Source organism: Dendropsophus ebraccatus, chromosome 15 (genome assembly GCF_027789765.1).
Source record: "Dendropsophus ebraccatus isolate aDenEbr1 chromosome 15, aDenEbr1.pat, whole genome shotgun sequence".
Classification (NCBI taxonomy): Eukaryota; Metazoa; Chordata; class Amphibia; order Anura; family Hylidae; genus Dendropsophus; species Dendropsophus ebraccatus.
Window position 1 is genome coordinate 62775595 of NC_091468.1, and position 24092 is coordinate 62799686.

The following is a 24092-nucleotide window of genomic DNA, read 5'->3' on the forward strand; positions in this document are numbered from 1 at the left end:
TTAGAGCCATCTATGCAGAGAAATACATGATCCAATGAGATGTCCCATTCCTAAAGAAACTCTAAAAAAATCCAGATACTGGGGAAGATATATAAAACATATTGTGTATTCTTTCCAGTCTGACACAGTGCTCTCTGCTGCCACCTCTGTCCATGGCAGGAACTGTCCACAGCAGGAGAGGTTTTCTATGGGGATTTGCCCTAATAGCATTCAAGTCTGCTCTGGAATGGCAACCGCAAAATATATAGAGGAAGAAAACGAAACCTAAATGGTGATTATGCAACAGAACATGCAATATAGGATACAGCCTCAAAAATACATCCTCTATTTTATTATCAAAGACTTTACTGGACCTACAGGCAGATGAGCACAAAAACAGAAAACAATATACCAGAAGGTCCCAATGTAAAAGAGCCATGTTCTGCTCTGACAGGAGGCATGGGCGAGACGATGTCAGTAACTAACGCCAACATCTATTCTACCATTGCTTTCTTAGATAGAACAAATATAAAAAAGTAAAGAACAAAAAGCTTTCAAAAAGTTTCTGCCATAGTATGCACATACAGGACTTATGCGAACCTCAAAAAAACTAAATATGAGACGGCAATGGTTTTTTTTGAATGGCGACATTTATTGCCCCCAGATGTGACATTTATTGGCCCAAGATGCGACATTTATTACCCCAGATAAGACGTTTATTGCCCCCAGATAATAATAATAATAATATTTATTTGTATAGCGCCAACAGATTCCGCAGCGCTTATTTAAATATAAGACGTTTATTGCCCCCAGATAAGACGTTTATTGCCCCCAGATGCGACATTTATTGGCCCCCAGATGCGACATTTATTACCCCAGATAAGACGTTTATTGCCCCCAGATGCGACATTTATTGGCCCCAGATGCAACATTTATTGCCCCCCCGATGCAACGTTTATGACCCCCAGATACAGCGTTTTTGCCCCCAGATACAGCATTTTTGCCCCCAGATGCAACGTTTATGGCCCCCGATGCAATGTTTATTGCCCCCCGATGCAACGTTTATTGCCCCCCGATGCAACGTTTTTTGCCCCCCGATGCAACGTTTATTGCCCCCAGTTGCAGCGTTTTTTGCCTCCAGCTGCAATGTTTATCGCCCCCCGATGCAACGTTTTTTTCCCCCTAGATGCAACGTTTTGGACTTTCTAAAGCATAAAGAATATGAAGAATATATGCCACAGCAGACATTCAGACACAGGTGAAGGGTATCATCAGATACGTGCGCATTACAAACAGGGGTGCCAAAAAAATCAATATCCTTTGTTTTACATATAGTTAAGCGTGCAAAGAGGATATTATATACAAAGTCACGTACAGGTAAGTGCATAATAAATCCAAAGTGTATATAAAAAAAAAAAAAAAAAATATTGAACCAAGGGACATATGAAACATTACAAGAATCCTGTTAATTGGCTAAAAACAGAGATGAGCGCAACTCATCTCAAGTGCAATTTTTCTGCATTTGATTACCGATGGCGCAGCCCTAGGGAGTCCTGGAAAGTATAGATACAGCCATAGGCCATAGGCTGTATTTAAGTTTTCCCAGACTCCCTAGGGCTGCATCCAACTTCTTAAGCCACCGGTATTCAAATCAAATGCCGAACATTCGGACTCTACCAATACAAAAAAACGCTGAACCACTCAAATTACCAAAAACACAAAAAATACACTAAATAAATGTATGCATGATGATCTGCAACTGACAGAACATTAAAAACACCAAAAGAACACACGGGAGGCTGACAAACGTGGACTGCTACTAAAATACATGGTAACAGGAAACACTCACTGATAACACACACATATATATATATATATATATATATATATATATATATATATATATATATATATGTTATTATGGAGTGTTTCCTGTTGCCATGCATTCATGGCACTTGCACTGGATTCAGATATAATGCAGAATTAGGCTATGTTCACACTACGTATATATTTTTCTTAAAACTACGGCCATTGTTGCCGATTGCAACAATGGCCGTGATTATTCTGAAAATATACGTAACATTGCCGCCGATGGAATCCCGGCCAGAGTGTATACACATAGTATACACTTCGGCCAGGATCCTTAGCGGCGCCGCGAGAAACTGACATGTCAGTTTTCTGCGGCCGCTATTCATTGAATAGCGGCCACAGAAAACCCTGTCAGTGCACACTGTGGAGCAAACGGCTCTGGCCGCACGCTCCATAGTGGGGAGTTCTGATGCAGGCGCGTACAGATGTGCCCGCATCAGAACTCTGCGGCACTAAAGATCATCTGGCCGGTACTGCAGTACTGGCTGGGATGATCTTTTCTGAGACCGGCCGTTCCGGTCTCCTACAAGGTCTGCACATGGCCTTATAGTAGCAGTCCACGTTTGTCAGCCTCTGTCAATGTTCTGTCAGTTTAATGTTCTGCGGACCATCATGCATACATATATTTTGTGTATTGTTTTTTTAATTGATAAAAATTCTTTGTATTTTTGGTAACCTGAGCGGTTTAGCGTGCACTATAATTGATACAATATTATTCAAAGAAAATAATCTATAATTACCAGCAATGGCGCTACCCCTTTGCATAATGGCGACTTCCTAGAGACTACAAACAACGACCTGAGCTTCTTCGGCATGTGTCACATATCCAATGATGTAAGTCAGAGGGACAGGTGACACATGCGCAGTAGAAGCTCCGGAATCTTTGCCGCCATCTTGGATATTGTATTTTTATTTGTGAAATCGGACCTGGGTCCAGTCTGGTGAGGCGGGCACCGTACTGTCTGTATCTTCCTGTGCTGTTATATTCTGTCTTGATATATTCTAACATCATCTATACTATGTGTCAGTGACAAAGATTAAATAACCATAGAGTAATGCTAACAATATAAAAAAACAGGCACCTTAAAGGGAACCTGTCACCATGAAAATGCTACCTAAGCTATCGGCATCATGTTATAGAGCAGAAGGAGCTGAGCGGATTGATATATCTCTTTGTGGGAAAAGTTTCAGTATAATTTGTAATTTATTGATCTTTTCATGCTTAAGAGTCCAGGCCATTGAATGACACCGCCCACTTGACTCCTTAACAAAGAATGATCAGGGATTTCAATCAACAAGTTACAAGTTATACTGACTCTTTTCCCACAAAGTTATATATCAATCTGCTCAGCTCTTCCTGCTCTATAACATGATGGCGATGGATTAGATAGCATTGTCTTGGTGACAGGTTCCCTTTAAGCCAAACCTGGACAAACATAACAAATGGAGATAGTAAACATGAGCACTTACCATCTGACCAGTATACCAATACAAACACGAACCCTTCAGAACTGCCCAAATCTTTTTCCACTTGTTGCCAAGGAATGATTTTTCCTTCTTCTTATACAGCCATCCTTGACAATCGGCGTTTCCTAATTCTTTGCAGGAGATCCTTCTTCGGCTCATTTTAAATATACTAACTGTACGATAAATAAAGACGATAATATTTTTAGCAATACAGACCTATGCAACAATCGGATACAGATATTAGCAGGGTATAAAATGCCAGAACCTACTTCTATATTCCCGACACTACGCTGGGTTTATATGACCATCAACCCTACAATCTGCAAGTCCTTCTATTCATTATAACACTATTTTATTGCTATGGTGATCACAGTACAAACATGACATATACAGAACACTTAGGAAATGCTAACAGTCCCTAACAGATAGAACTGCTCCAGATAAGCCAGTACTTTTCTTTTTTGTTCTTAATCTATAGCTACGTCTATACAAAGCTCCAAACTAGTCAATGGCAAATCCATATTCTATCCAAATGAGAACGTAGCCCGGCTGGAGCTTACCTCGAGATTTCTTCTTTTGCTTTGACCGCAAGGAAACCTGCAGGAAACGGACAGAGGAAAGCGAGATGGAGAGGAAATTTCTTATTGTGCTTGTTATGGAAGAGGCTGGAGTTAGAAGAAAAGGAGGGTCTGTGAGGAGGACAGTCTATACACTGCACACACACGGCCACCCGCAAATGAGGAAGCTCCACTGAAATGCTTCACTTGCAGATCAGTTCTCTTTCCTGATGAATCAGGCGCTCGCAGTGCTGACATTTTAATGAGAAGTTGATTTGCCATAAAATCCATCAAGTTTTATGTTTACTTCTAGGTAATAAAAGAATAAAAGATGGGCGGAGTGTTCTGTAAGATCCTAGAATCTATCTATCTCCTATCTATCTATCTATCTATCTATCTCCTATCTATCTATCTATCTATCTATCTATCTATCTATCTATCATCTATCTATCTATCTCCTATCTATCTCCTATCTATCTCCTATCTATCTCCTATCTATCTCCTATCTATCTCCTATCTATCTATCTATCTATCTATCTATCTATCTATCTATCTATCTATCTATCTATCTATCTCCTATCTATCTATCTCCTATCTATCTATCTATCTCCTATCTATCTATCTATCTCTCTATCTCCTATCTATCTCTCTCTCTATCTCCTATCTATCTATCTATCTATCTATCTATCTCCTATCTATCTATCTATCTATCTCCTATCTATCTATCTATCTATCTATCTCCTATCTATCTATCTCCTATCTATCTATCTATCTATCTATCTATCTATCTCCTATCTATCTATCTATCTATCTATCTATCTATCTATCTATCTATCTATCTATCTCCTATCTATCTCCTATCTATCTATCTCCTATCTATCTATCTCTTATCTATCTCTCTATCTATCTATCTCCTATCTATCTCCTATCTATCTATCTATCTCCTATCTATCTCTCTATCTATCTATCTATCTATCTAGTCCAACAATATACTAGCGGCACTACCTCCTGTTAGTGAATACTCTGTGCCAGCAGGAACGTACTTGACCGAAGTACAAAATTAGCTATTTCAACGAATTTCCTGCAGCACAATTTGTAGTGAAAAATTCAGTGAAATTTATTTAATCTCAAGGTAGAAAAACATGAGTGCAGCACAGCAAAATTATATACAGGTATGATGCGACATTTGAAAAGGGTGACGGAGGTCACCGAAACGTTGCATCATACCTGTATATAATTTTGCTGTGCTGCACTCATGTTTTTCTACCTTGAGATTAAATAAATTTCACTGAATTTTTCACTACAAATTGTGCTGCAGGAAATTCGTTGAAATATCTATCTATCTATCTATCTCCTATCTATCTATTTATCTATCTATTTATCTATATCTATCTATCTATCTATCCATCTACATGTCAGTCTATCTATCTATTATCTATCTATCTATCTCCTATCGATCTGACGTGTTGCTTATTGCTATGAAAGTCTTTATAGTAGTAAATTTATTTAAAGGGGTCTTGTTGGCTGGGAGGTTCTTTTAGCAAATGCCTGATGCAGTGAAATATAAAAGCAGCTGTACTCCCCTGCCTCACTCTGCCAATCTGATGCTCTGACACCTTTCACTCTTTAAGGGGGAACTCCAGTGATCCCATGAAAAAATAAAATGCTCAAAAGGTATATAGGTGCACTCACCGATACCACAACCAATTATTGGACACCCTTCATGCTTGTCTACGCTGCTCCTAGCCCCGGATTTACAATTTTGACACAAATAGTCCAAGTTTTATATCAGGGCACCCAGCTGGGAAACTACATCTCCCAGCATGCATTGCACATCAGAGCCAACTGCTGGGTACCCACCCCTGTCTTGTAGTATCCGCACACCAATGGTTCCATCTGCTTCTACTTAGCACAGTATCTATCTATCTATCTATCTATCTATCTATCTATCTCCTATCTATCTATCTATCTATCTATCTATCATCTATCTCCTATCTATCTATCTATCTATCTATCATCTATCTTCTATCTATCTATCTATCTAGATGAAACAACAGTGTCTCCTTTCCCCTATACGTCTCAGGAGAGGCTGTTGTTTCCCCGCCTAGGGCCAGGTGATCACTGTGTGATGCCAGTGGTGGGCAAGGTACAGATGAGGTGTTACTGCTTGCCTGGTAACAGAAGAGACAGAGATCACATGACCTCTGTCTCAGAAGGGAGGGGGAAGACAGAGTAGGGGCGACAGAGCGGAGCAGAAAGTGAGGATTTTCAGAATCAGGATGTGCTGCAGACAAATGGCCCAATTCATGTAATAGAAACCTATTACACACAAGCTAAGATTATTGGTGGGGAATGAACAAGGTTAAATCTTTCTTATCTGGTGTTCCCCTTTAATGCTTGGAATGTTTAGTTTGGGCTGAGTGGGCCTCCCCTGCCAAAATGAAATGTCATATAAAAAAGAAAGAAGACGGCAGCAGGTGAATAGAGCTGCTTTCTTATTTCCACTGTACCAGGAGACAATAGCTAAAATACCTCCTAGCCTGAAAAATCCCTTTAAACTGTAACATTAGATTCACTAATACAGAGACTTTCATACCAATAAGCCACAAGTCAATTTAACTTCCCTAAAAAAAAGTGAAAAGTAAATAAAAAAAAGAGAATTCCAAAAGGATGATGAGCTTGTTAAAGGGGCACTCCAGCTTTTTTATTTTCAAATCAACTGGTTACAGAAAATTATATAGATTTTTATATCCTGCAGGAAGTGGTGTATTCTTTCCAGTCTGACACAGTGCTCTCTGCTGCCACCTCTGTCCATGTCAGGAACTATCTGGAAGAGTTTTTCTGTGGGGACTTGCTGCTACCCTGGACAGTTCCTGACATGGACAGAGGTGGCAGCAGAGAGCACTGTGAAAGACTGGAAAGAACACACCATTTCCTGTAGGACATTCAGCAGCTGATAAGTACTGGAAGACTGGAGATTTTTAAATAGATGTAAATTACAAATCTATATAACTTTCTGAAACCAGTTGATTTGAAATATATATATATATATATATATATATATATATACATACATACATACAGTTGACTGTTACACACAACCTCCTGCTTATATGCTCTGTTAGGCAAGCTGAGGTCACAAACTGTGTATGTTCCAGCTGAGAACCACATCAATAGCGGCTCTCAGCTCTGGGGGAATGCAGGTGGAGGTAGAAATCCCATTGACATAAGCGTCCGCCCTGCCACCTGCACTGGCACTCATGCATACTAGGGTTTAGCGTTCAGTTTATTTCATGGGTTTCCACATGACTAAATGTTAAACACTTACAAAAAACTAGAGTTATCAATCCATAAGAAAGTATATAAATCCTATTGAACTGAAAGAAATATACACTTTATTATGAATTGCTACCTCTAGCAGCTGTGTTTTTTTTTTCTTAGCTCTTTATATTACAATAGAAGATTGCTTGTGCCTGGGCCCTCTTAACCCCTTAAAGGGGTAGTTCAGCAAAAAATAAAAGTAAAAAATTATTTCCAATCAATTGGTGCCAGAGATTTGTAATTTACTTCTATTACAAAAATCTCAAGCCGTCCAGTACTTATCAGCTGCTGTGTGTCCTGCAGGAAGTGGTGTATTCTTTCCAGTCTGCTGCCACCTCTGAAACTTTCCAGATTAGTAGCAAATCCCCTTAGAGAAACTATCCTGCTCGCCAGATTGGAAAGAATACACTATTTCCTGCAGGACATACAGCAGCTGATATGTACTGGAAGACTAGATACTTTTTCATAGAAAAAAAAAATTCACATTTTTGGCACTTTCTGGCACTGGTTGATTGAAAAGAATTATTATTATTTTTTTCTTTTTTTTTTTTTTGTGAGAACTATCGCAGGCTATTTTTTTTTTTTTTTTTTCTCCTTGCCTTCCAAGCTCAATAGCATTTTTATTTTCCCCCCTACAGGGCTGGTTGGGGTGTCATTTTTTAAGCCACAATCTCCAGTTTTTATTAGTATCATAATTGTTAATATTATTTAATTTTTTTTTTATGATTTTTTTTTTTGATTGAAACTAGGTTCACACCGTTTTTTTTGTTGTTGTTCGTTTGACCATTTTGAGGCCAAAAAATGTCAAAATTCCATGTGGAACCCCCGCGCGAATGGGAGGGCTCGCACACCTCCACTCTCCTCGCCTCTCCGCTCACCACACCCAGGGCCGGCGTCAGCACCCGGCTAAGTAGGGCAAATGCCGGGGCCCCCAGCTCCTCTAGGGGCCCACTCCCGTTTGTTACTACATTTTTTTTGTTCGTAAAAAAGAAAAAAAAGTGTAGTAACAAAGGGGACTGGGCCCCTAGAGGCCGCATGTGACAGTTAGGGGCCCGCCGATCCATACTGGGGCCCCCGAGCACCTGTCTTCCATCACAAATCTTCCCTACAGCCGAGTAGGAAAGAGGACCTTTGAGTCTGAAGGACCTTTGATGATGTCACGGGTCATGTGATCGGACACATGACCTGATAGAGGGCAGCAGGTAGGCTCTGCAAACTAAGTGTCCTGTATGTGCTGGTTCTTCTACTTGTTTTGTGTATAGAGATCCTGCTGTAATATATATATATATCTATTACAGCAGTATATATATATATATATATATATTACAGCAGGACCTCTATACACAAAACAACTAGATATCTGTATCTATCTATCTATCTATCTATCTATCTATCTATCTATCTATCTATCTATCTATCTCCTATCTATCTATCTATCTATCTATCTATCTATTTCCCTATCTCCTATCTATCTATCTATCTATCTATTTCCCTATCTCCTATCTATTATATGAACATGGTGAGACCTCTAGTTCTCCTATATTCAGGCCCTGCAGTGATATACAGTGTGTGTGTATATATATATATATATATATATATATATATATATATATATATATACATATACACACACACTGTATATCACTGCAGGGCCTGTATATAGGAGTACTAGAGGTCTCACCATGTTCATATTATAAATAAATATATATATATATATATATATATAATGCTGGTGCTGCTAGTTCTCTAGTATACAGCTCCTGCTCTGTGTGTGTGTATGTATATACACACACACACACACACACACACACAGAAGGAGCTGTATACTAGAGAACTAGCAGCACCAGCATGATATATATATATAATCCTGTGACTGGGTCTGACTCCTCCAGAGTCCTGACTACTGCAGAGATCAGGAGATACAGGAGGAGAAAGATATGCAGCAGCCGCATGTTTCTTCTGCTGCAAATCTTTCCTCGCCTGTCTCTCCATGATTTGCTCCTCAAAGGGGCCCGCCGAGGCTCTGTCGCCCAAGGGCCCACAAAAAGCTGGAGCCGGCTCTGACCACACCTCCCCGCTCTCCGCACCTCTATGCTCTCCCCGCCTCTCCGCTCACCACACCTCCCCGCTCTCCGCACCTCTATGCTCTCCCCGCCTCTCCACTCTCCTCGCCTCTCCGCTCTCCGCACCTCTATGCTCTCCGCACCTCTATGCTCTCCCCGCCTCTCCGCTCACCACACCTCCCCGCTCTCCGCACCTCTATGCTCTCCGCACCTCTATGCTCTCCCCGCCTCTCTACTCTCCTCACCTCTCCGCTCACCACACCTCCCCGCTCTCCACACCTCTATGCTCTCCCTGCCTCTCCACTCTCCTCGCCTCTCCGCTCACCACACCTCCCCGCTCTCCGCACCTCTATGCTCTCCCCGCCTCTCCGCTCACCACACCTCTTCGCTCTCCGCACCTCTATGCTCTCCCCGCCTCTCCACTCTCCTCGCCTCTCCGCTTACCACACCTCCCCGCTCTCCGCACCTCTATGCTCTCCCCGCCTCTCCACTCTCCTTGCCTCTTCGCTCTCCGCACCTCTATGCTCTCCCCGCCTCTCCACTCTCCTCGCCTCTCCGCTCACCACACCTCCCCACTCTCCGCACCTCTATGCTCTCCCCGCCTCTCCACTCTCCTCTCCGCTCACCACACCTCCCCGCTCTCCGGACCTCTATGCTCTCCCCGCCTCTCCACTCTCCTCGCCTATCCGCTCACCGCACCTCCCCGCTCTCCGCACCTCTCCACTCTCCTCGCCTCTCCACTCTCCTCGCCTCTCCGCTCAAAGAATTGACATGTCTTCAAACAGATAGCAGGCAGGATCCGGCACCGAGTTTGCGCATGTGGGTTTTGCACAGAATTTTGCCACCGATTCCGTAGTGTGAATGGTCCCTAAAATAGCGTTTGGAGTCATATACTTGTGCACTCACTCCATCATCAGTCTATGGAGAACTAATAGCAGGTTCGTACATACAAGAATATACAGATTATATACAGATACAGATATGTAAGTTAGGTCCTTGTATGAGCTGCGGTGTTCCCTGGCCCCTCACTGCACGGACCGACCGCCACCTACTTATGTGTTTATCTATGATAATATTGTTCCCCGAGCTCAGGATCCTGTGCATTATCATCATCATCATCATCAGGAAGCAGAAGGGGTCCAGGCACCAGCCAAATGGCAGACCAGATAAGTATTCCTTATTTTGTATTTTAAAGTCACTCCATACCTGCACCTTGCCGCCCCGCGGACCGCCGGCACCATATTGTAGAGGTACTCACGCTGTTCCCGGTTCCCGGCCTGTCTCACGGTATTTAGAAGGAAAACAATTTTTATTAATGCAGCGGGGCAGGCGGTTAACCTGGCGTGGCCTATAACATCAGTGCCCTAGGCCTCTCTACCTGCTTCCATCCAGCCCAGTGAAGGGAATCTGGGAGAGAGGCACCGCAGGCCTGGGGCACTGATGCTATAGGCCACGCCAGTTTGACTGCCAGCTCCACATTGATAAAAGTAATTTATCTTCTAAATACTGGCACCAGGAGACGGGCCGACCCCCGAGCCAGGCACAGCGTGAGGAGCTCTACATTGCTGTGTCGGCGGTTAGGGGCAGCAAGGTGCCGGTACAGAGTCACTTTAAGGCACATGGACCCCTTTTAAAACATTTTTAGTATTTTTTCAGCTAACTGCTATAGATACCTTAGAGAAGTGAATAATGTGGATCCATCGTTTTATAATGGTTGTTTACAAAGTCCATAGTATTGTGTTAGCTTGTACTATAGCGTTATGTCTTTCGGATAATTGATGGTACAACCAGATATAATTACACCTGTCTCCCTTCATTTGAGAGCTAATCGGAACTGTAAAATTGATTTTTTTCCCCCTTTTCCAACATAATATACGTGAGGATAAAACAATTACATCAGATTAAATCAGAAGACGTCACTTTAAGAAAAACGGCTGCTGAAATGTTATTATGCTTCCTACATCAGTCATTTTTATAATGCAGACCAAATGATTTAACATATGCACAAAATGGTGAAATTACTGAGAAAATGAAACGTTTAAAAAATGTCATGCTCTAACATGTAGCCGTGCTCTTCTGTACTCTTCTTACATCTGTCATAGGGATTGCCTTAAAGGGTTTTTCCAAGATAAATTGATCATTAATGATCATGCCGGGGCTGCAAGTGATATGTCAGTCACCAAATCTATATTTCATTTTTTTGACACCAGATGATTTGAAAGAAAATTATTTTAGCTGGAGTACCCCTTTAATTCAGATTTACCAGCTACTAAAACAAAAGCTGCTGCCTTCCATTAGTTTTTCTTTCCATCCACAGTATGAGCCTATAATCTATTAATAGTGATAAAATACTGATCACATACTGATGCCATTTCAAGTCTATATTGCGGATCCATATTACCAGTCTTTACTATTTCACTTGGCTATATTTGATCCATAGGGCATCCATATTCCATTGAATCGCAGCTAACATCTGGCCGTGGGCGTTTTTGCTCAAATATATGTGGGACAGAAGTGCAATAAAATAACTTTGCAGAGAGATTATGGGGCTCTGAATGATGTTTCTATTATGGTGGAGATTGTGTATATATATATATATATATTGGCATAGTTCATATCTGGATTGTGTGTGTGTATATATATATATATATATATATATATATATATATTGGCATAGTTCATATCTGGATTGTGTGTGTATATATATATATATATTGGCATAGTTCATATCTGGATTGTGTGTGTGTATATATATATATATATATATATATATATATATACACACACACACACACACACACAATCCAGATATGAACTATGCCACTACACATATATATATAATGTGTAGTGGCATAGTTCATACCTGGATTGTGTGTGTGTGTGTGTGTATATATATATATATATATATATATATATATATATATATATATATATATTTATAGTGGCATAGTTCATATCTGGATTGTGTGTGTGTGTGTATATATATATATAATGTGTAGTGGCATAGTTCATACCTGGATTGTGTGTGTGTGTGTGTGTATATATATATATATATATATATATTTATAGTGGCATAGTTCATATCTGGATTGTGTGTGTGTGTGTATATATATATATATACACACACACACAATCCAGATATGAACTATGCCACTATAAATATATATATATATATAAACACACACAATCCAGATATGAACTATGCCACTATAAATATATATATATATATATATATATATATATATATATATATATATATATATATATACACACACACACACACACACAATCCAGATATGAACTATGCCACTATAAATATATATGTATATACACACACAATCCAGATATGAACTATGCCACTATAAATATAAATATATATATATATATATATATATATATATATATATATATATATATATAGACCAACAAAACACAACAATCACTGAACTCAGGGAGAACAGTGAAAAATTCCAATGGAGTACTCATTTACGAGTCTCCATTGATTGTCCCATACAAAATTTAAATATGCAAAAAAGGGGTCCGTGGAGCCTCAGTTGCGAGTCTCTAAACACGGGAATAGCCAGATATCCCTCTCTCCAGAGAAGGAAGCCCATTGCCAAGGGGCGCCTCCTAGTGGGGAGAGCACCAAACCACCCTGATACGTAGTCCCTCAGGTCCAATGGGCTTTCTTCTCTGGAGAGAGGGATATCTGGCTATTCCCATGTTTTGAGACTCGTAACTGAGGCTCCACGGACCCCTTTTTTGCATATATATATATACATACACACACACACACACACACACACACAATCCAGGTATGAACTATGCCACTATAAATATATATATATATATATATATATATATATATATATATATATATATAATTTATAGTGGCATAGTTCATATCTGGATTGTGTGTGTATATGTATATATATATATATATATATATATAGTGGTGTAGTTCATATCTGGATTGTGTGTGTGTATATATATATATATATATATATATAGTGGCGTAGTTCATATTGATGTGACGTTATTTCCTTGGTTGTGACAGTACTCCTTGTGTGCACAGTTTTATTCCACTTTGTGAAGTTTTTGATATTAATAAAGAGAATACCATAACTACGATATTTCCCCCTTTTTCTTTGTTATACAGTTATACCTCGTTTCCCCTCGGTGTTCGAACACTTTGGTAGCCGAACAAAATCAGGAGAGATAGCTGTACAGCTGACAGTTATTGGGGTGTTCGGGAACATCAAGGTTACAGGACTGGGGATTCCCATCATTATGACAGGCATCCCTGCTTTTTTTACAGGGGGTTCCTGGGTTTACAGGCGAGGTTAAACAGCCGCCTACTCATGCCTCACTCTCTGCTGCGGTAACACAGAGCGGGGATTCCTGTCATAATGATGGGAGTCCCTTGCACGTTTGGCCCCCCGCACTGCTCACCTAGCAGCCGCTGGGTCCCTCTTCCCCCAGCAGATCTGACTCTTCCCCCCGTCCTCTCAGCACCCTTCTCTAGAACCACGGCCGCCGGCTCCCACTTCTTCCCGCCACCTCTACCGACTCCCCAAGCTACGGGGATCACCCCTGCCGGTCTGCCCAGCTCCTGGCACCCCTCTCTAGGCTCCTGTACTGGTCGCCGGACGGTTTGAATTTCACGCAGGATGTTCGAGAACTTAGCTACCACTGGCATATTCTCTCCAGAATAACAGTGGTCTCTGCTGCCACCTCTGTCCATGTCAGGAACTGTCCAGAGCAGTCACAAATCCCAATAAAAAAAACCTCTCCTGATCTGGACAGTTCCTGACATGGACAGTGGTGGCAGCAGAGAGCACTATGTCAGACTGGAAAGAATACACCACTTCCTGCAGGACATACAGCAGCTAATAAGTACTGAAAGACTTGAGATTTTTAAATAAGTAAGTAAATCACAAATCTATAAAACTTTCTGAAACCAGTTGATGTGAAAGAAAAAGATTTTCGCTGGAGTACCCCTTTAACCTTATTTTCCATATAAAACACCCTCTAAGAACAAATACTGAAAAGAGAAATTCAAAGATATAATTAATGGTATTTAATAAAAACTAAAAAGGAAAAAAATACCATCTAATACACCCTTATGTGATAATGATAATTAACCTCCAGCTAGAAATTACCAGGTTCTTGGCTGCCTGTGCAATGAACAAAGACGGACTCAATGAGAAACTGACAGTCTGAATGTAATATAGGACATTATGGTGCTCACCTCTTCTCCTCCCTCAGAAGCCATTATGATACCTGCAAAGAAGCAAAATGAACAGAGTCAATTCACCCTTTGGAAACGAAGCCAGTTATCAGGTTTTCTTTTTTGGTTGCTTCTTCTGGTCTTCTAACTAATGTTGACCGGACCTGTCAAACTGTTCGTCAACCTCCTCCGAACCCGCAGTAACACCTTAAAGCAGCCATTCTGACCAATACAGCCTTATCTACAATGATGAGATGGCCTACCAGGAAGGGGAGCTCATGTGGCTTCTGCTATTGTATCCTATGGTTACAGGGACTCCTATAACGTGACATGCAAAGCTGTAGGTGTCTAATTTTAATTTATGGGTGCACAAAAGACATAAGAATCTCACGTATGTAAGTTGGGTCTGTATACAGAGCTTGTCAAGCAAGTCACCACCAACCCCCAGGTTGTCATCAGTTTAGACAAATTAGTAGATATTGCATTTTTCCAGCTTTTTAATGAATAAAAACCAACAACTATTCTATTGGCTATTTTATTGCCTTTTGGGTCTGTGCTGCTTCCATGAAAAAATAAATAAAATAATTTAAAATAAATTTCCAGTCTTCCAGTACTTATCAGCTGCTGTGTGTCCTGCAGGAAGTGGTGTATTCTTTCCAGTCTGACACAGTGCTCTCTGCTGCCACCTCTGTCCATGTCAGGAACTGTCCAGAGCAGCAGCAAATCCCCATAGAAAATCTCTCCTGCTCTGGACAGTTCCTGACGTGGACAGAGGTGGCAGCAGAGAGCACTGTGTCAGACTAAAAAGGATACACCACTTCCTGCAGGACATACAGCAGCTGATAAATACTGGAGACTGGAAATAGAATTAATTTACAAATCTATATAACTTTTCCAGAGTGCCCCTTTAAGGGGGGCTTTTTGGGGGGTATTTGATGGCAATGATGGCCTAGTTACAGGATAGACCATCAATGTCAGTAATGTCAGTAATGTTACTTTTACCGATCAGAGTGCTGCAGTGTTAGTGCATATACATGGTGGAAGCAGTTGGCTCCATTTCTGGTTAGCAGTGGTTCTGGCCTATCGCAGGGAAACTCCTATTAAAGTAAGTTAGGTAACTGGAGGTCTATCTGTACCTGTACCTGTACCTGGTGCTTCATGGGGGGGAATCTCCAAATGCTTGAAGATACCACATTCATATGTTGAAATGATAATATGTAAGTTTAAACACCATGGGATCACATTGGAAGGTGTAATAGTACAAATCAATCCAAGAAGAGCAGCAGATAACATTGGGCGGAAGCTGAAGGAAATAAGTACAAAAGTATCTAGATCATATGTAATGGCGTCTTTCGATCTACCAATACATATAGGACGGAACCCCCAGAATATAATTTATGGGGTGAAATTGGAAAAAAAAAACCGCAATTCAGCAAATTTAAGGAGGGGTTCCGTGTTTATGTAATGCACTTTACAGTAAAGCTGACATGCTATCTTTATCACCTACGCGGCTGTATGGGGTGTCATTTTTTTTGCGCCATGATCTCTACTTTTTATTAGTTCCATAATTGTGTAGATGAGACGTATTAATCTATTTTTACTCTTATTATTTTTTTTAATAAAATGTAATAAAAATCATCAATCTTGGTGTTTTTTATCGCTTTTTGTTTACACCGTTCACCGTGCAGGAACAATATTATTTTATTTTAATAAATCGAACGATAATGCACGCTACCCTATATTATATGTTTATTTATTTGTTTTTATGTGTTTTATTTATAGTATAAAATGGGAAAGGGGGGGGGGTGATTGAATTTTTTATTGGGGGAGGGGCTATGGTGTGTTTGTAAAAACTTTTTACACTTTTTTATCTTACACTTTTTATGTCCCCCTAGGGGACTTTAGAATTTTTACATTGCATTTAATACACTGATCATTGCCATGCCATAGCATAGCATTGATCAGTGTTATCTGTGATCAATGCATAGAGCCTGCCTGTGCAGACTCTATACAGTGATTGCCGATCTGACTGCCGGGAGGAAGGTAAGAGACGTCTGGCAGTGAGATAGAACGATCAGAACCCCCGCAGTCACACTGCGAGGGTCCCGATCAGTCAGTGACAGGAGCTGCAGCTCCTGTCACTGCGTTCGGTGGTCCGTAATTAACATTGAGAACATATAGCAGTCGCTCCCCACATGCTATGAAGTGAGCTCACATCATAGCACCACTGGACCCACTGGCCTACCTGTACGTCATGGATACTTAAATAGTTAAAGGGGTACTTCGGCGAAATCTTTTTTCCTTTCACATCAGCTGGTGTCAGGAAGTTATACAGATTTGTAATTTACTTCTATTTAAACATTTTCAGTCTTCCAGTACTTATCAGCTGCTGTATGTCCTGCAGGAAGTGGTGTATTCTCTCCAGTCTGACACAGTGCTCTCTGCTCCCACCTCTGTCCAGGTCAGGAACTGTCCAGAGTAGTAGAAAATCCCTATAGATAAGTACTTGTAAGTACTGGAAGACTTTTTTTTTTTAAAAAAGTAAGTTACAAATCTATATAACTTTCTGACACCAGTTGATTTAAAAGATTTTTTTTTGTGAACTACCCCTTTAATATTGTCAGTTATCACCATTTTATTTGATATGTTTTACTGTCCTCCTACTTCATCTCAGACTCTTGTCATCTGTAAAAGTAATAACTTGAAAAGCTTTAAAAATACATGAAAAGTTCTGCTGTCACATTTTGAATAGAACTATGTACTAGATGTCATTTCGAATACTCCTACTGTCTCCCTCCATTATTGTTAATTATGGAAAATTGGGATTTAATTTAGTTAAGATTATAGGAGACTGAAATTGAATTTTAATTTATTTGACAATGACTTTTAAGTTGTCTTAAAATGACAATAATGGACTCCAAATATTACTTCACACGAGGTTAAATCTACACTTTAACCATCCTTGAGCACGTATTACATACAGTTACATCACTGCTGAGTTTCGCCAGTAAGTAAAAAGTTACCTTAAACCTTTGAGGACCAGGCTCAAAATGGGCCACGTAATTTTCATTTTTGTTTTTTTTTCATTATAACAGTTTTATTTTTTCACCTATGGGGCTGTATGGGGTGTCATTTTTTTCTATCATGATCTCTAGTTTCTATTAATACCATATTTGTGTAGCGCGGATGACGCTTATTATATTTTAATAGATCAGACAATTACGCACGCTACTGTATATAATATGTTTATTTTTATATGTTTTATTTATATAGTAGGAAAGGGGGGGGTGATTTGAACTTTTATTGGGGGAGGGGCTTTGGGGTAGTGTAATAATGTTTTTTACTTTTTTTTTTTTTTTTACACATTTTAAGTCCCTTTGGGGGACTTTTACATACATTTGTTTGATTTCATACACTGATCACTGCTATGCCATAGGCATAGCATTGGTCAGTGTGATAGGCGATCTGCTCATTGAGCCTGCCTGTGCAGGTGAGAGACCTCTGGCGGTCCATTACAACGATCGGGACTCCCGCAGTCACACTGCGGGGGTCTTGATTGTTAAGTGGCAGGGGATTGTTAAGTGGCAGCCGCAGAAAACTGACACCCGGCTCCGGCCGGGATTCCATTCATTCACAGAGAATGTATGGTTTGTAGAAATCACAGCCGTTGTTGCAAATTGCAACAACGGCCGGGATTTATATAAACCATACGTTGTGTAAACATGGTCTCACTATGCAAATTTTTTTTCCCTTCTTTGCAGCTTATTTTATGGAAAAATAATTATGTCATTGCAAAAAAAAAAAAGTACAATCGGTGTCATAAAGAAAAAAGGCTGGAGGTGGAAAATAAAACACAAGGGGCAAAAAACAAAAGTGTGAAAATTAAAATAGCTCTGGTCGTGAAAGAGTTAAGAAGGCCACCCCCATAAAAGACCACTTCCCAGTGGTCACCACAAAGAATAAAATCAGAGAACGCACAATCCAGGCTGTGCACGCCGCACGCTGATCTACTCCATTTTTGTGGGTGTATGAGTGTCAACTCATTGGAATATTTAGTCACAGGCCGTATATAACCATGAGTGGGAGGCATGGCGGAGAAATAATTGTACGGGGGAACAAAGTCCTATAATAATAACAATAATAATAATATATAAGATATAGTAAAGGCGTTTTCTAGGATGACATTACAGTTCGCGTACAATGAAGCGCGGTTCAAAGAACATTGGTACAGAAATAGATGAAGTATAATTACACCAGAAGAAGAACGCCTCAAAGAGACTGCCGCTTCCTCTTTCTTAAAAATCTAACAAACGGATGAGAAATATATATATATATATATATATATATATATATGAGACAGATAGGTAGATTCTAGATAAATAGACAAATGGATTCACAGGGGGAGATTTATCAAACATGGTGAAAAGTGAAACTGGCTCAGTTGCCCCCGGCAACCAATCAGATTCCACCTATCATTCCTCACAGATGCTTTGGAAAATGAAAGGTGGAATCTGATTGGTTGCTAGGGGCAACTGAGCCAGTTTCACTTTACACCATGGGGGAGATTTATCAAACATGGTGTAAAGTGAAACAGGCCCAGTCACCCCTAGCAACCAATCAGATTCCACCTTTCATTTTCCAAAGCATCTGTGAGGAATGATAGGTGGAATCTGATTGGTTGCTAGGGGCAACTGAGCCAGTTTCACTTTACACCTTGTTTGATAAATCTCCCCCATATTCTAGAGCAGGGGAATGGAACCTTGGCTCTCCAGCTGTTGCAAAAACTACAACTCCCATCATGCCTGATGGCATGATGGGAGTTGTAGTTTTACAACAGCTAGAGAACCAAGGTTCCCTACCCCTGCTCTAGACAGCTATGTACCATCACTTCCAATGTATACAGTTAATATAGTCGTATGTTAATCTAATATCTCTAGGCCCGGGATCTCTGCAGGCGGCATTTGCTGTAGAACATTCTAATTCAGGAACTAAACATAGAGAAGTAGAAAGACGTTGTAGCAGAAGGGAAATAGCACTTTTTGAACCCGATAATATATGCAAATGGTTTCTCCGGCATTCGCGTATAACAACAGTTTCGGAGTAAGAAGACAAATAGCAAAACCTGTAATTTAAATATCACACGAAACGCTTAAAAGAAGCAAAATAGAGAAGAAGCGACATACCCCGTAGTCGTGTGCAGCAGCATTAGTCAGGTGCTAGACCTACTGCCGACATCTCAGGGACAGGAAACCCTTTTCACAAGCTGGTTACGTTACTAAGATTGCTTAAGAGGAAAGTAGCATGTGCACGCTGATGTATCCGATGTGTCCGATAGAAGGGACGTCACCTTCTAATAATCACGGTCGCCGCTCCTGAATGTAGAAGTTGCGTAATGTGTTAGAGCGGAAATGAAACAAACAAAGTGTGCAAAGTTATGTTTGTTATGTTAAAGGGGTTAGAAAAACATGGCCGCTTTCTTCCAGAGACAGCACCGCTCTTGTTTCCAGTTTGGGTGAGGTTTTAGTTTCATTGAAGTGAATGGAGCTTAACGGGTTTTTCAGCAAATTTTTACTTTTACTTTTACTGTCCAGAGCAGCAGCAAATCCCCATAGAAAACCTCTCCTGCTCTGGAAAGTTCCTGACATGGACAGAGGTGGCAGCAGAGAGCACTGTGTCAGACTGAAAAAGAATACACCACTTCCTGCAGGACATACAGCAGCTGATAAGTGCTGATATTGCTTTAATTAAAGGGGTTGTCTTTTTGGAAAAAACATATATAAATAAAAGATAAGAGCACTGACCTGCCTTCTTTCCTGCAGCCGATGTCCTGACGCTTACCAGGTCCCCACTGATCACAACTTCCTGGTTCTGTTCTGACACCAGGAAATGACCACTCAATCACTGGCAGAGACAGGAAATATTACACAGTCACCTCCGATAACTGATATCAGCCCAAACTAACCACACTGACGTCCCAATGTGCTCTATAAATTGGTACGGCCAATCAATGTAGATGTAGGTGTAGTTATTATATAGGACTATACGGCCAGAACCTTTTTGTTGCCGTTCTTTTTTGAATTTTGGATACTCTTGTCCACTAAGACTCGCACTAGTTAGGACGTGGGGAGAAATATAAGGGACTCTGGTCGCACTCTAAGGCTACGTAAGTTCCGTAGTAATCACGGCCATTGTAACAATGGCCGTGATTTCTACAGTACTTACATAGTGCTGCCTTCTGAGGAATCCCGGACGGAGTGTATACACATAGTATGCACTCTGGCTGGGATCCCTAGCTGCGCCGTGAGAAACTGACATGTTTCTTCATTTAATAGCGTCCGCAAAAAAACCCTGTCAGTTTACACAATGGAGCGTGCGGCTCCGGCCGCAAGCTCCATTGTGAGCAGCGGGGAATTCAGCGGCGCTAAAGATCATCTGGCCAGTACTGCAGTACCGGCTGGGATGACCTTTTCTGAGACCCCGGTTGGGTCACAGAACGGCAACTTCTGATTCTGTACTGCGACAATATGCTGCTATTATATAACTAATGAACTGTGTGCTTTTATCTACACCTACCGGACTATACTAACTAGAAATGAGCAAATTTTGCAATCCATTTTTTTTCATGCGTTATTTGCAACAAAAAAAAACAAACGGATGAAAAAAACATGCATTTGTGTGCATCCGTTTTGATCCGATTTTCCATGGATTTCCATTGAAAAGATTAAAACGGTTACTTTTTATTTAACGTGGTAGACCTCTTTTATGTGTATGTTAAAAAAAATGGATTCGTTTTGATTGTTGGTTTTTTTTTATGCTGAAAGTCAATGGAAAAACAGATCAAAACAGATGCACGCAAGTGCATGAAAAAAATGGATTGCAAAAACATAGTGTGAACCCAGCCTAACACAGTGAAACGTTTCGCTAGTCTCGGCTGACGGCTTATCAGCCGGATACCTATAAAGCGACTCTGTACCCACAATCTGACCCCTCCCAAACCACTTGTACCTTCGGATAGCTGCTTTTAATCCAAGATCTGTCCTGGGGTCCGTTCGGCAGGGGATGCAGTTATTGTCCATAAAAAACAACTTTTAATCCTGCAGCGCTGTGTCTAACGGCCGGGGCTTACACTTGTATATGCATTAGGCTGGCACCACCTCTCCGTCCTTCCTCCTCACCCTCCTCATCATTAGGAATGCTCCAGGCAGATTGCTTCCTATTCCCCACCTGTGTGTATAATGAACATGGGCTGGATTGTTAATACACCTGTGCAAAGCTCAAACAGCAGTAAATGTTCCTGGATCATTCCTAATAATGAGGAGGGTGGGGAGGAAGGACAGAGAGGTGGTGCCAGCCTAATGCATATAGAAATGTAAGCCCCGGCCGTTAGACACAGCACTGCTGGATTAAAAGTAGTTTTTTTCGACAATAACTGCATCACCTGCCGAACGGACCCCAGGACAGATCCTGGATTAAAAGCAGCTATCTGAAGGTACAAGTGGTTTGGGGGGGGGACAGATTGTGGGTACAGAGTCGCTTTAAACTCTGTGCCGCTCTACTCCGGGTACCTGGAAGGCAGGATCCAGTCCTGGGAAGCTGGGAGAAGTTTCCCAGGGTTGGATCCAGCTTTTCCCGGCACCTGGAGCAGAGCGGCACAGAGTTTAAAGGCAGCTGACTGACAGGCTGACACCTGAGACTAGCAAAGTGCTTCACTTAATACTGAAAATTCATTAATCTCTAATACTATTTACAAACATAGGGGGAAATTTATCAAACATGGTGTAAAGTGAAACTGGCCCAGTTGCCCCTAGCAACCAATCAGATTCCACCTTTCATTTTCCAAAGAGTCTGTGAGGAATGAAAGGAGGAATCTGATTGGTTGCTAGGGGCAACTGGGCCTGGTTCAATTTACACCGTGATAAATCTCCCCCATAGTACCCAATAACAGCAATTTATGCATATTATCAATAAGACTGTAATCTAGTTAAAACATTGTATCCTACATTTGCAATTTTGGGCTGAACTATAAATAATAATAATAATAATAATAATAATAATAATAATAATAATACAATACGGGGATTGTCTTGCAAGGGCACAAACCATCTATTCAAAACTGTGAAAGTCAATTTCTGTTGTCTTTTCTTTTCTGTGTCCATTATGTTTTTACCTTTATCTTATATTGTTTATAATATATAGATATGTTTTTATCATCTACGATAAATATTTTTTTTAAATAACACATGTTAAAGAGGTTGTTCGCCCCCCAATTTTTTTCTTTCAAATCAACTAGTGCCAAAAAGTGCCACAGATTTGTAGTTTAGTTCTATTAAAAAATCTTGAGTCTTCCAGTACTTATCAGCTGTTGTATGACCTGCAGGAAGTGGTAAAATTCTTTGTAGTCTGGAGAGCAGGAGAGGTTTTCTATGGGGATTTGCTGCAGGTCTGGACAGTTCCTGACATGGACAGAGGTGGCAGCAGAGACCACTGTGTCAGACTGGAAAGAATACACCAGTCTCTGCAGGACTTACAGCAGCTGATAATTACTAGAAGACCCGATATTTTTTAAATAAAAGTAAATTACAAATCTCTGTCACTTCTTTCTGGTACCAGTTGATTTAATTTTTTTTTTTTTTAGTGAACGACCCCTTTAAGGACTAATCTTGAGAGCCTACTATTTTGTATATTTTCACATCTCTAGGGCACATGAGATTAGCAGTGCGCTGAATACTCCCATTGCTAAACTACCCATCCCTGAGCTCGGTCGAGCACTCACCCGTTACAGTTCTATCATCATATCTATACGAATTGATGGCAACTCTAAGAACGCGCTCATGGTTACATTCTGTTTTTACACCGAGCTTTTCTCTTTTCTTCTCTCCGTTATGACACTGCCTGCAGTTTAGTGCTGACATTTCCTGTCGGCTCTTTTCACCAGATATTTCACATTTTTACTTCCTCATTTTTATTCAACAGATCAACACGACTTGTCCGTTACCAAAACACAACAGCCATTTGTTGTTTATTTGATGTGTACTTGGTAACAGAATTTCTTAGTCTAAAAATCTAGTGCGGACAGGGGGTGGGGAGAACACAATAAAGAAGCTATACTTACCTGTCAATGTGCCCCCGCAGTACAGCATCTTCAGCGACCTGACAGCCACTGGCCTCCTGCAGCTCCTGCCAGCCATGTCGTGACTCAGAACTGCCCATTTAGCCAGCCAGTAATTGTGGCAGTACACCGCTGTAGTCACTGATTGGCTGAGCGGGTACTTCCTGCAGGGACGTGACGAGGCAGGAACCCGGGAGAAACGGGAGACTGGCTGCTGTCAGAGAGCTACTGATGCAGCACTGCGGGGGTACAGGGACAGGTAAGTATAGCTACTTTATTATGTGATCCCTCATCTCCTGTCTGCATTGGATTTTTAGATTTGGCCTGAGTTCCCCTTTAAAGAAAACGTTCTAGTTCAGACTGTAAAAGATGCAGATGCAGTCAAGGACAGGATCTCTACAGATAACAAAGACGCCAATATTAGTCAAACAACGTTGTGTATGTTCATTAACAGGACATCAACCATCACCAAAACAAAGGTGCGATGGGGTCCACAC

The 24092-nt window shown here is 40.8% G+C and overlaps 1 protein-coding gene across 1 annotated transcript in view; it reads right to left on the reverse strand.

Moving 5' to 3' along the window:
• IPCEF1 (interaction protein for cytohesin exchange factors 1) overlaps window positions 1-19841 on the reverse strand; it is a 52887-nt gene extending 33046 nt beyond the window's left edge. The window contains exons 1-4 of the mRNA XM_069955381.1: window positions 19670-19841; window positions 14508-14539; window positions 3876-3912; window positions 3319-3488 (exon numbers count right to left, since the gene is read on the reverse strand). Coding sequence (XP_069811482.1) covers window positions 3319-3488; window positions 3876-3912; window positions 14508-14531 — 231 coding nt within the window. The 5' untranslated portion in view covers window positions 14532-14539; window positions 19670-19841. The remainder of the gene's footprint in view (window positions 1-3318; window positions 3489-3875; window positions 3913-14507; window positions 14540-19669) is intronic.
• Between the last annotated feature and the right edge of the window lie 4251 nt (window positions 19842-24092).